This window comes from Amblyomma mixtum, chromosome 8 (assembly GCF_055824585.1).
Source record: "Amblyomma mixtum isolate Tamu chromosome 8, ASM5582458v1, whole genome shotgun sequence".
NCBI classification, from domain to species: domain Eukaryota; kingdom Metazoa; phylum Arthropoda; class Arachnida; order Ixodida; family Ixodidae; genus Amblyomma; species Amblyomma mixtum.
Window position 1 is genome coordinate 133,514,319 of NC_143019.1, and position 13,292 is coordinate 133,527,610.

Here is a 13,292-nt window from a genome sequence, read left to right on the forward strand (position 1 = left end):
TGCTGCCAATGTGCCTGACACAAAAACTTGCTCTTATTGTAGGGAGAGCCAAGTGTGATGCATAGCATTTCTCCATTGAGCAGGAAGACGTATGTGGGCTCATACAACAGCAGAAACACAGTTGTCGGCCACTGGTAGATATATCCTGGCCGCGTTTTATAGTCCCACGTACACTGCAAGTCAGCGTACGCACACCTCTTTCAAAGTAACTTTGACATCACATGGCCAGTAGTGCAACCATGACATGTTATAATGTATGTAAGCGACCAAGCCAGAAGTGGTACACATCTACATATACATGTTAACATTTTATCTGCAGCAGCAGTGCCTGCGTTGATGAAACTGTTTCATATTTTATTTGCATTTTCTTGATTTACTTATTCTGTTATTTTTTTTTCTTTCTGCTTTCCAGCTCCTTCAAAATATATATTTTTTCCTTCTTTCGTTCTTTTCCTTTCCTTCCTATGCATTCCTGCACACATGCACGAACACCCTTGACGCCTTGTTGCTATTCCTATTCTGATGAATAGACTGCTTTTTCATCGCATACCCTTGGCAACGCCAGGGTCGCCAAGACAAACTCATCGCACGAAAATGGACACTTTTTCTTTATAAAACGCAGAGCCAGATCGCACCGTTTTCCTATTAGACGTGCACTATTAGACGAGAAGAGCGGGACACCTAGCCATGCGAGTCGCTCTTTGTGCCATGGTGCAATCATACATCATACAAAAAAGCTCAGCTCATAGAGTTAATATAACCAACTGCTCAGCTAGCTCAGCGTGGGAACACGAAACCGAAGCCTACAGAGAACTTGCTGGCAAAAGCCATACGAATCCACCGTAGTCAAAGGTCGAGCCAAATCCAAAGCCACATGTGTTTGTTGGTATTGTAGGTGTTGGGAGCGTAGCTTGCTCAGCTGTTTATACCCGTTCAGAGTAGGTCTTTGGACGTAATTTCCCGCACAGTACATAGCACCAACTGCCAGCGTATGTTTCGTTGGACTGGTATGTCTTTCCGATGCATTTTGGTGTGGACGCGCAGTCGGTTCCAGCGCTCTGCCGCGGAGTGCGTGCTGCTTTGTTTACGTTTTACGTTCCGCCGCGGCAGTGACAGAGAGCGCAACAGCTGTTCGCTCCTTGACCTTGCGTGAACGGAGCCGTGCAGGCCACTTTTCAGCTTGTGAGACAAAGGTTCGATCCTTTGCGTCGGGGCCATTTTGTGCGCCGTTAGGTCACAGCTCAGATTTTGGTGCGGAGGTGACCGATTTGCCGAAGGCCGATGCAAAAGCGTGCAAGACGTCATGTCCGCGCGCAGCGCTTATGCTCAACCTCAGCTAGCACAAGCTCCAGTTTGCGTTCGGCTCGCTTCTCCCGATTCCATCGAGCTGCGGTCGTAAATAGTCGTTGTTCCTGCCACATAGCACAAGGCATACTTGCCAACGCGGTTTCCAAGTTGCTGCCCCGTTATTGTCGGTTGTTGGGCGACGTGACTACGGCGCAGTTAGGTGCTGTCGGGCTTCGTTATGAGGTATAGCTTATTTGTTTTTGTCAAGCTGGTCGTTTGTAGTTCCAGCGTGCGCTCTACGCGCGACGTCTGACGCCCTGTCACGCGTTCTTGAATACCACCTGTGCAAAAAGTCGGAACAAGGCGTCACAAGGTTCCTTTTCCCGTATCCGTGGTGGTACTGCGCGTGTATAGAACGCTAAAGGTACATATTGACATTATTGCTATTCTCGGTCATTTTGAGTGTCATAAAGTCTAGGTTTTTTTTTTTTTTTTAACAGAAAGGAAAGCTAGTTGAAATTGCTTTTCAAGTTCAGTTTTATGATTTGTGCTGTTTGAACTGCTTCTCACGTTTCCCCAGTGTTCTGGTGTGCATTGTATGGAACTTTTTTGCTGTTGCAAAACTTTCGAACAGAACATTCTTAGAGTGTGTGTGTAATGGTCGATTTTTTCTCTTTCTTTTTAAATACATCAACTTTTTGTGCAGTCATGTTCCGTGGTCAGTAGTGGTCTTAGTTTTGCAGAGGGCAACGGTTGAACATAGTGCAGTCTATACACATTTGATACAGGCAGCCTTAACTGCTGCTCCGGTCTTTACATACATGCATTTCTGTACCGAATAAACAGACTGCTGCTGGCTGCCAAAGATCTCGAACATGTGTCTTCTCTGCTTCTGCTTCTTAAGTGCATAATCACATTCCTAGCTGCAGACATTAAATGTCAGACTAAATAGAGTATGCCTGGACACCACTTTGCTACTACAGGTTATTATTATTAATCAGTTTGATAGCACAATATCTTGTTTGATGATGGGAAGGCAAATTGGACATCAGGCAGATGGAGGAAGAACACACAGCATAGATGCTAATTTCTGCCCGATTAATTTCTGAAAAACCCATTGGTAAAAATTACTTCGCTGGTGTTGAAAAGGCATCACCCTAGTCATTTTGGTGGCAGAGTGGCAAGCAGTAGTGCTTTGAACTGTATTTCTCATAATGAGCTGTTCGCATTGATTTATTTAACTTTTGTTTCCTGTAATTCTACGCTGGTGATAATTGTGATGCTGTTTAGTCTGACCAAAGCCCGTTGTACAGCTTTGACTGTAAAAACTCTCGCAATTTCTGCCTTCCTCAGTACAGAAAACTTGATGATGGAAAAAGCTTATCTTCTTTTGCAGCCTAAAATGTAAAATACCTAATAATGGATACTAGAAGTTTCGGCTTGTGATTATACAAGCCTGGCTAGAGTTTCCAGCAGATTATGGAAGCCCTGGAGAATGCTCTTGCAGAGTGAGAGAGATAGTTCATTTAACTTGCCACTGCGGATGAGATTAAGAAGTTTGCGGGGATACGGTGGCCCCAACTGGTGGAGGACAGGGTTATTTGGAGAGAGACATGGGAGAGGCCGTTGCCCTGCAGTGGGCGGGCGTAGTCAGGCTGATGAATTGGGATGTAGATGCACATATTAAGAGACATGGAGGAAAATGTCTTTAGCGGTGTAGATAAGCTAAATAGCTGAGGTATTCTACACAGATTTGAACAGTAAACAAAATAATCAGGATGTCATTGGCAGAAGCTTTAGTGCCATGGAAATGTATCCTGCTTGTGACAAACTTAACGGGAAGTAAAGGAAGCCTTACAAGCAATGCAAGGAGGCGAAGTGAGTGACAGGTGAGGGTCAAGCAACTGCAGATCTGTTGAAGGACGGTGAGGATGTTGTGTTTGAAAAACCTGCCACCCTATATATGCTCTGTCTCGAAACCTCGGGCTTACCGGAAGTGTGGAAGAACTTTATCATTTTTTTAAATCCACAAGAAAAATGATGTCCAGGACATGAATATAACCTTCATAAACTATGAGAAAGTGTTTGATTCACTCGAAACATCAACAATCATGCAGGCAATGCAGAACCAGGGTGTAGAAGAGGCATGTTGAAAGATGCTGGAAAACATCTATACGGACTGCTCAGTCATCACAGTTCTTTATAGAAAAAGCGATAAAATCCCAGTCAAGAAGGGTGTCAGGCAAGGAGACACAGTATCATGACTTGTTTACAGCATGTTTACAGGAAGTATTCAGAGGCCTGGATTGGGTACAATTGGGTATAAGAGTTAGTGGAGAGTATCTCAGTAACTGGAAACTCACTGATGACATTGGCCTTCTAATTAATTCAGGAGGTGAATTCCGAGCCATGATCGAGGATGTAGACAGGCAAAGCAGAACAGTGGCTCTAAAAATATGCAGAAAACTGAAGTAATGCAACAGCAGTCTGAAGTAAAAGAACAGAAGTTTACAATAGGCAGCAAGCTTGGAAGTGCGTAGTGAATACCTCTAATAAGGGCAGGTGGTGACCATAGATCTGGGCCACAAGAGTGAAATAACTGGGAGAACAATCATTCCGTGGAGTGCATTTGGAAGGTACTCTCAGATCACGAATGGCAGTTTACAAATATCCGTCAAGAGAAAAGTATATAAACAGAGTTATCTTGCCGTTACTTGGAGAGATATGGGAGAGGCCTTTGTCATGCAGTGGACGTAGATAGTTTAGAAGAACTTCTATTTGGGCTAGATGGTTCATTGTACTCGAGAAACGAAAAATAGTAGCGCTGAAAAAACACACACACAGCTGAAGAATGATGTAGGACACTTGTCCTATGTCGTTCTTCAGCTGTGTGTGTGTTTTCGGCGCTACTGTTTTACTTTCTCGATACGTAGATAGGCTGGTGACAATGATGATGGCATATGATCTCTGTTCCAGGGCTGCACCACACAGCCTGCTACCACACTCCTAGGCGTGGTGCAGCAGCGGTGAGCCTGCGATGGACCTGCTGGAGTTGAGCTCCGCGGGGGCCCCCCGCGAGTTCCCCGTTCCAAGCTCGTCCTCGGAGAGCAGTCGGAGCTCCAACGGAGGCGTCATGTCGTGCCGGGTCTGCCTCCAGCTGCGCTCAAACTTCTTCTGTGACGAGTGCGTCCGCAACGGAAACTTCACCCACTCCCAGGTCCTGTGTCCCGAGAGGTGAGGCACGACGGAGTCATCTGCCCGCGTGGCCCCAAGTGACTGCCAACAGCTGCTCTCTCAGTAAAGCGGCAGTTTGGACCAATTGAACGTGGGACATATTTGTAATAAGGGAGTAATTACTCATTGACATCCACCCAAGTGCAGCCATACGGCTACAAAGGAAAGCTATACAGCTTTCTCAGAAACTTTGCAGTTAAAGAAAAATTCGTCCTGGTCCGGGATTCGAACCCGCAGTCGCTCTGCCAATTGAGCTAACCGGGATGGCAAGCTTGTGGTAGGGCGAGAGCAAATTGATCAATAACTCAAAGTAGGAATTGTGTTGATCAAATGTTTAGGGGAATCCCACAAGGTGGAGTAGATTTGTAATAAGGGAGCGATTACTCATTGACATCCACCCAAGCGCAGCCATACGGCTCTACATATGGTAGAGCCCCGAACCAGGACGAATTTTTATTTAACTGTGAAGTCTCTGAGAAAGCTGTATAGCTTTCCCTTGTAGCCGTATGGCTGCTCTCGGGTGGATGTCAATGAGTAATTACTCCCTCATTAAAAATCTACTCCACCTTGGGGGATTCCCCTAAACTTTTGAATGTGACATTTTTATGTTTGTGCACTGCTTTGTGTTTATGAAAAGAACATGACAGGAAAAAGCAATGCAAACAGTGTGCGAATTTACAGCTGTTCATTACATACTTGCAACCCTCCCCCCCGGTCTCTTCTTAAAGATGCATGTCATCAATGTGCAGCAAAGAATGTAATAAACAGTTATAAGTCTGCGCTTTGTTTGATTGCATGGTTGTTTCCTGCCTTGTTTCTTTTGTAACTGCAGAGAGCACGCAAAAATTAAGACGATCGACCAACTAGCCCCAGTAGCAGTATTATTGGTCCGACATCCTTGCTCAGAAGCACTGTGTGCAACTAAGAAGAATTGATGCTAGAAGACAGACAGATGCAAGCACACTGGTCTAAAGTGGTGAGCTGGGCACGTCGGTACAACAAGCATTTGTGAATGCAAAAGGCAGGACAAAGGATATGTAGGCTAGCCGTGTGCGAGCACCAATATATAGTGACAAAAAAAATGACAGCCGGTTTAGTGTAGTTAGTCCAAATGCGAATTTGGTGCACTAGCACTTTGATTTCACTTTGGTTTCGGTTAGAGGCCCAGTTTCCAGGGTCAGGCAAGCTTCAGACAAAGATTGGCAAGATCAGGCTTGGGTCTTAGAAATAAATTTTTATTACTGAAGTCACAACCATGAAATCTTGAGGGAACATGCATTTTTGCATGCTGATTTCAAATATGTCATTGAATTTTATGTACAACAAGTCCTTGTGCACTTATGCAATATGTTAGGTAACTTTTGCCAAAAGTTTGAAAGAAATTCTACTGCAGGGAACTTGTCAGGTTGCATACCATTGGTTTCCCTTGAGATCAAGCTATGCGATAAGGGTAAAATTATCAGCCTGCCTGTTATAGAAGGCGAGTTATGGGATTTTGAAATCAGCACTTTCTTCCCATTTGTGAAGTGGCGAATTCAAAACTGTGTAACTCAACTTCTATGATGGGCAGGATAATAATTTTGCCCTTATTGCATAGTTTGATGTCAAGACAGGCCAATGGCATGTGTCCTAGCAAGTTTCCTGGAGCAAAATTTATCGAAAACTGTCGGCAAAAAGTTACATAGCATATTATATACGTGTACAAGGACTTGTTTCACATAACATTAAATTACATATTTGGATTCAGCATGCAAAAATACATGTTTCTTGAAGATTCCATTTTATGACTTCATAAACAATTTTTTTTTTTTTAAGACCAGCTTCCCCCCTTGAAGGTATGACGCAATAGCCTTAATGGGTTACTGCCCATAGTGTATGCGGAATTGGTCATTCTCTACATTCATAGATGGCTGGGAGTCCTCATACCACTCTTGGCCCAGCGATGCAGCATTTAAGTGATGCGCTACTGCCGTGCTGTGGCAGATGTTGCCATCGGTGAGACTTGTGCGACCCAGGTTGCCCTTCCCAAGCAAACCAATTATTAATTGAACTGCCACCTGGCACGGGAAGTGTGCATAGGAATTAAACATGGGCAGTGTGCGTGTGTGTGTGCATTTGTGCGTGCGCACGCACAGCTGCCAGGTTGCCCACAGCCTGGTGGGCAGTGTGCCACAAAGTGGGTTTCAGACATTGGTCTTTTGTGAGAATGCAGGTAGCAGTGCTACTGCACTAAGAAAGAATTGAGCTCCTGCCCTTATCTGGGCTGTGCATCCTTCATCCTGTCATTCTCGCTGCATTCACCAGGACCTATCGTGCCCCCGTGCCCAGTTTGCCACCCTATAGCAGTGCACATGTGACTGTCTGTACTCATGTGTTCATTCATGTTAGTTGTGCATTGTTTCTGCTAGTAGATGCTCCTGTTGCTTTATTACACACTTTTATGGGACCATGTACGGGGTCTCAGTGGCCGCTTAACATGCTGTAATCGGCTGTCTTGGTTAGCACTGGGGTAACAACACTCCATCATTGCATGCTCATGGCTCCTTGATGCGTGAGTGCCCAGCTGTAAGCAGGACTTTCCTTCACTGCGAACAGGTTTGCCGAAAAGAAGCTGCGGCTGATGCGGCTGCAGAGGCACAAGGCGGCTCTGGAAAGCAGGTGAGGCACCCACGCCACTTCATCAGCGTGAACTGTTAGCACGATAGTGAAGGGAAGGTAAGTGCGCAAAAAGGACGATCACGAGAGAAGAGACAGGACAGGACGAGCACACGTCCCGTCCTGTCTCTTCTCTCGTGATCGTCCTTTTTGCGCACTTACCTTTCCATCGTCATGAACCAACTCGCCTAACAACGTATGCTGCTGAATGCTGTAGTGTTTAGGTAGTTGTCTCACAAGAAATTTCTGGCTTCTCTGTCATGAAATTCCCTGATTGGTCGACAAGGTCGTGACATCATCAGTACCACCATATTTGAAAATCTGAGGACAAGAATGTTCAAGTACCTTCCATTGGATTATTATATGGGAGTGCACCAATCTTACCCACTAATCCACCCTAATCCATTTTCTGGAGTGGGCCCGCTACCAATATTTTGGGGGTCCTTTGGAACTAAAGTGGCTGTTTGGGCTTGTTGGTCCGCCAGTCCTGTCCACTTCTTCGTTTGTCCTTGTCTTTTCGCGCTGCATTCTTTATCCTTTGGAATATTTGGGGTCTAGGCCAACTTCTGAATGCTGTCCCATTTTCATTTTTAAGAATGCGCTTAAGAACACTGCCAAGGTTTTTTATTGTTGCTGCGACCATCCCTGCTAGGCCAGTGTTGCTCTTACACTTACACAAATCAGTATTTAAGCACAATTTTCACCCATTAAATGCCAGTTGGAAGTCAGCGCTTGTGTGTCCTTGTTCTTTGTCGTGTGTCTTGCTGGTTTGTGCTGGTATTTATGTGTAGTATATATATATATATATATATGATATGTCTTACACTGAGGCAGACATGTCCAGTTTAGTGGTCAAAATTATTCAGGTGCCCTCCACTACGGCACCTCTTTCTCTCTCTCTTCTTTCTTTCTTCTTTCACTCCCATCTTCCTCCCATCCCTTAGAGGGTAGTTCGGGTGTCTATGGAAATGTGACACTAATACTGCGCTGTTTCTTTTCCTCAAAAACCAACCAATTATATCTATTTGTTTCTTCATAGTACCTGGCAGGCATTGGACAGAGTGGAATAAAAGGAGTGTGCATGTGGGACAGCACAATGAAACAAATGAAGTAACACACACCGCAGCATGAAGGTATAACAGATAAGAAGATGGGCGACAGAGGTCAGAACACAGAAAAAAGAAATGTAGCGGTACTAGAACAATAGAAACAAGCGCAGTAGTACAGTGTATAATAGATAAGAAGATGAGTGACAAAGGTCAGAACACAGAAAAAAGAAATATAGGGGTACTGTAACAATAGAAACAAGCATAGTAGTACAGTTCAGCACACAAGCGAAAGTGAGCACAACCTGAGTAAGTGTACAGCCATATCATAAATGGTGTACACAAAAGGAGAAGAGGCCTCGGGCGCAGAATGCAAGTTGGCACAAAAAAATGCTTGGACAAGTGGCCTAGGAAAGAGTGCAGATTAGAAGGAGCAGTGAGAATGCTGGGAAGATGATTCCGCAGTAGAGTGGCCTGAGGAAGCGCAGATGCCGTAAAGGTTCTGCCACAGATGCACTCAGTGCTGGGTGTATTTGGGGAAACATTAGTAAATTTGAGAATGGGTATCGGGTGATGCCTAGTGGCATTGATGTACCTGAGCTACGAGCATGAAAGAGAAAAAAAAATTCAAGGGGCACTTTGGCTCTCTAAAGTGCTGCAAGGCGCAAGCCTATCCTGGCGCACTGTTTGGCACTGACTGCGAGACTGTTTGTGCTGCACTAGTGCTTTATTTGGCTACACATTACAACTAAACAGTGACTGCCGACTTTGACTGCTTCTTTAGCACGACTCTCTCTCTGCTTCGATGAGTTCGGTTGTATCCATGGCTCTGTACGCGGTAATGAGGTATGTAATGGGGTCACCCACGGACGCCTTACGCCCCCTGTCGGAGCAGACGACAACTATTTCATTAGTTGTCGTCTGCTCCTAGAGGGGGCATCAGGCATCCGGGGGTGAGCTCATTATTTCGAATCCGTGCACTCTGATGTCATAACCATTTCGACCAACCAAAAAGCGTGACACCTCTGCGGACAACCTTCTGTCGACAACGATGAGGCATTAAAGGCTTTCGGCTTAATAAGGGAAAGAAAAGCGGCTGTTATCTAATTGGCCTAGTGAAGTGGCTTACTTATAAATGAATGATGCTGTAGTGAGGAATGTAATTACATGTAACGAACAGCGCAGATCTGTTCTGGATAGATTCGAGCTTATCAGAAAAGTATGATTGATAAGGGGCCTAATCAATAAAGCGAATTTCATCTGTGAGCAGATTAATGTAGAGCAAGCCAATTTTCTCAGATGAGTAAATGCATTACACAGAGTGTGACATAGATAGCCTGGGGTTTTTGATGCCTTTGCATAGATAGCAGTGATAATAGAAGGCCATGGTAAATTAGAAAGCTCTGAGGCACCAAAGTGAGGCAAGGGATGGCAGTTGCTACGCAAAAAAATGTCCAGGTCACAGAAAAATCTGCCGAGCGCGCACTTTCTTCAGACCCTGGTGAGAGAGAGAGAAATGAAAGGAAAGGTGGAGAGGTTGACCCTGGCTTGCTACTCCACGCTGGGGAACAGACCCCGGTGAGAATGTTTCATGATAGTGTAGCCCACATTAACCCTTCAGCTGGGCTCTACTAGATTTTGCTCTTTTATAATAAAAGCTTGTTCATTCGACCCCTGTTAATTTAGATAATTTGGACTGTAGCCAGCTGTTGCCAATTTGCCATGTAAGTCTATGGCGTTGGAAGCTCATTTATTCGGACGCCTCGGGGTAAGGGGGGACAAGGGTCTTAAAACTGAACTTTCTATTTGTGGCCAGAGTCTCATGAAATTCTGCACACAGATGTGTTTTTCTCTCTTCCGATTCCAAATATGTAGTCATAGCTGAGCTGGTTGCCTTAGATGAAACTTATCTTGAATTCTAGAGTGTAATTAGGTAATTTCTCATGCAGCTTTAATGAACTTTCTCACTGCATTTTGCTGCTTTTAATTACATGAATTGATAGCCAGCAAATTCCCATACCCGATGACATTCTAACTTTTTTTGTATAGGCCACATATAAATAGCAGTTCACAATTAGCTTCACGAATTGCAGTGTCAAATACTGCGGCCTTTTACTCTCGTTATAATATATCAGGATATATCAGGGAAAAATGAAGAATGTCACCGGGTATGGGAACTCTCTGGCTATCAATTCACGGGATTAAAAGCAACAGAATGCAATGAGAAAGTTTATTAAAGCTGTGCAAGAAATTACCTAATTACATTCTAGACTTTTCAAGATTTAAGACCACCAGCTCCACTATAACTGCATATTTGGAATCAGAAGAGAAAAACGCATCTGTGTGCAAAATTTCATGAGATTCTAGCCATGAATAAAAAAGTTAGTTTTAAGACCCTCGTCCCCCCTTAATTCAGCCAGGTTTCCGACGTGGCACTTTGTTGAGCAGTCGTCCAGATATCAGACCTCATGCTTGAACTGCATATTACATTGCTTCCTGCGTTGCTCCAACATGCGAGCAACAGCAGGTGTGTTAAGGGTTTTATCTGCCATTCCATGTGACATGCCATTGAATCATCCATTAGCCTTGACTCATTAGCTCATCGAAGGAAAATTTCATGGCTGTGCCTATTTCATAATCTATGTTATAATCGCCCTGACCTGAGAACCTTCCTTTTAGTACCACCTGTACGAACATCACGTCGTCTTTTCAATTCTATGAGCGTGCAGCACATAACTGGTTTGACAAATGCATTTAATAACTCGTTCTTATGCTTGGCCATTGAAGAATGGAACTCGATTCCTGAACCAAGAGTCCATGAACGCAACAACTCTGAATTCAGGTAGCTATTATCAGCTCACTTTGCCAAATAATTGCATTATCAGTAAACATCTTCTGCTTGACTCGTATATCAAATGTGAATTTTGCTTTGTAGCTCTTCCCTAAGGTCATGTACATGTCATATTTCCTGGTTTGCCTCGTATGTTTTTTCTCTTTCTTTGTAAGAATTCTGCATATAAAACGGTATTGAATGTCTTGTAAACATATACAGAAATGAATCGCATAGGTATTCTTTCGTCTGTTTTTTTTGCGTAATGACCTCTCATTACCCATAGTTTTATAGAAATGTATAATGTTACCTTGCCTCTCTGCTTTTTATTTCGCTGTATGATTAGATGACCACATGCATACTTTACTTGTTACCCCCCTCCCTTATGTAATGCCCAACCCACGGCCTTTAAGGGGCAATAAATGATGGTGATGATGATGATGACATGTCGTGAAGTGTCCAGTCGCATAGTTTCGTTTTCGAGGCTTTGCTGCCAGCCCGCAGCAATGGCGGCTGTCAGCCACGCATATCAGCCAGCTGAGCTTTTGCTCCACGCCGTTTAGAGCGATAATCATCTGGTCAGTGGTCTTTGTTTTTCTTCTTGTTTTCTGAAGGCATCATGCCTCTCCGGCGCCAATGCCTGCTTCCTTACTTCCGTCCGCGCAGCATTTCCGTTCTTCCAGTGTGGTGAAACTCCGCACTCGTCATGTGCTGTTCACTTTTTGTGCAGTGAAGCCTCCTCACGTGCAGCACCACACGCACAGAAGCTCTGTCTCTGCGACACCGTCCACTGAGAGGAGCCGCGTAGACCTTTGCCATTATGCAGCAGTCCTGCTTCTGACACTGTTATAATGTGCATGGATTAAAGCATTTGATGGAACTGCGAAAAATCGTCATTGGGAGGAGTTTTTGTCTTAAAAGGAGTTGGCCATAGCCCAGGTTTCTACCAAGTTACTTTCATTTGAACGCGGTTTTAGGCAGTGTTGTTGGGGGGGGGGGCAATGGATAATGCGACAGTTGGATAATGTGGACGTTTCTAGAGCGACACCTGTAATAGCTTTACCAGGTGACATACCGTGATGCTGACAGGGTGGCACCCATACTGCTGGCATCAGGCACATATACAGATGGTCAGTCGCGGAGAAGGAGAAGCAGGGAACGGGAGAGGACAAAAATTAGCATGGGCGATTATAAGGAATAAAAAATAATAGCACCCGGCCCGCACCGCTTAGAGCACAATGGGCTAAAGAACTGGAGAGGAGGAGAAACCGGTTACATGAAGTGAAGTGAAGTGAAGTCTTTATTTCATAACAAAGTGTACAAAAAGAAGTACTGGTCAATCTAAGCACATAGTGCTTGTTAGAAGACCAGGCAGCCAGTGTTGCATCCTTAAACTAGGATATAAAGCAGTATACATTCACAATATTCACATAACGGATGTGGCCAACAATGGCCTTGAAAGGACACTCGCGATGCCTGGGATGAGAGTGCAGTGGGCAGAGCAACGCCACTGTTCCTGTGCACGCGTGGGCTACGGAGCTTTTGTTCCCAGCTCGGCTGGCAACATGAATGCGAGCAGCTCAGTTTGATGCAGAACCAGTCACCGCAGCAGTGACTCTCAAAACTGTCATCAGTGACTCTCAACAGGCGATACGTAACTATGATGCCGATCATATCTCTCACCTGGCGTTATACTTTCTACTCCCGCCTCTTTGACCTCTCGCTCCTTTGGGCTCCAGCCCACGAGTCGCTCAGTGGAAATGTCAAGGCGCACACTCTCGCCTGAGATCTCAGCTGCCGAGTGTATCATCCACCGCCCTGCTTCCCCTGACCCTAACATCTTGCACGCTTCTCTACCCACCACTTACACGCACATCCTTCAGCACTACCGACTCGGGTGGAGTACAGGAAGTGACTATTCGGTGATCATTTGGGAGGTGTGTTTATTAGGAGGGGTCGAATTCACTCTGTGGCCGGGCAAAATTTTCTCTTATTTTTCATGACCAATGTGGAGGTAAATTTATTGTGCAAGCTCCTTTGTTATGCTAGTAGATGTGGTAAAAGTTCTCATCACAGGTCCTTTCTAGCTACTAGTCAAGAACCCCTGTGGGTGTCAGTCACCTTTTGTGATGTGGGGACCTGATGTCCTCCGTGCATAGAATAAGTGAGCAGGAATCATTAGTGTTTGGGACTGCTTACTGCATACACTTGGGACTGCTCTCACCTTGGCAGAGTTTTCA

At 44.8% G+C, this 13,292-nt stretch overlaps 1 protein-coding gene across 2 annotated transcripts in view; it reads left to right on the plus strand.

Annotated features, from left to right (window-relative positions):
- Positions 1 to 858: 858 nt before the first annotated feature.
- Positions 859 to 13,292, plus strand: part of Atg14 (autophagy related protein 14) — a 36,634-nt gene continuing 24,200 nt past the window's right edge. Inside the window, exons 1-3 of one of the 2 annotated variants that reach the window (XM_089555156.1) lie at positions 859 to 1,007; positions 4,264 to 4,521; positions 7,117 to 7,179. In XM_089555156.1, coding sequence (XP_089411282.1) covers positions 4,325 to 4,521; positions 7,117 to 7,179 — 260 coding nt within the window. In that variant the 5' untranslated portion in view covers positions 859 to 1,007; positions 4,264 to 4,324. Of the gene's footprint in view, positions 1,008 to 1,029; positions 1,712 to 4,263; positions 4,522 to 7,116; positions 7,180 to 13,292 lie in introns of those variants that run through there. The other variant, XM_089555157.1, reaches the window with a different exon arrangement.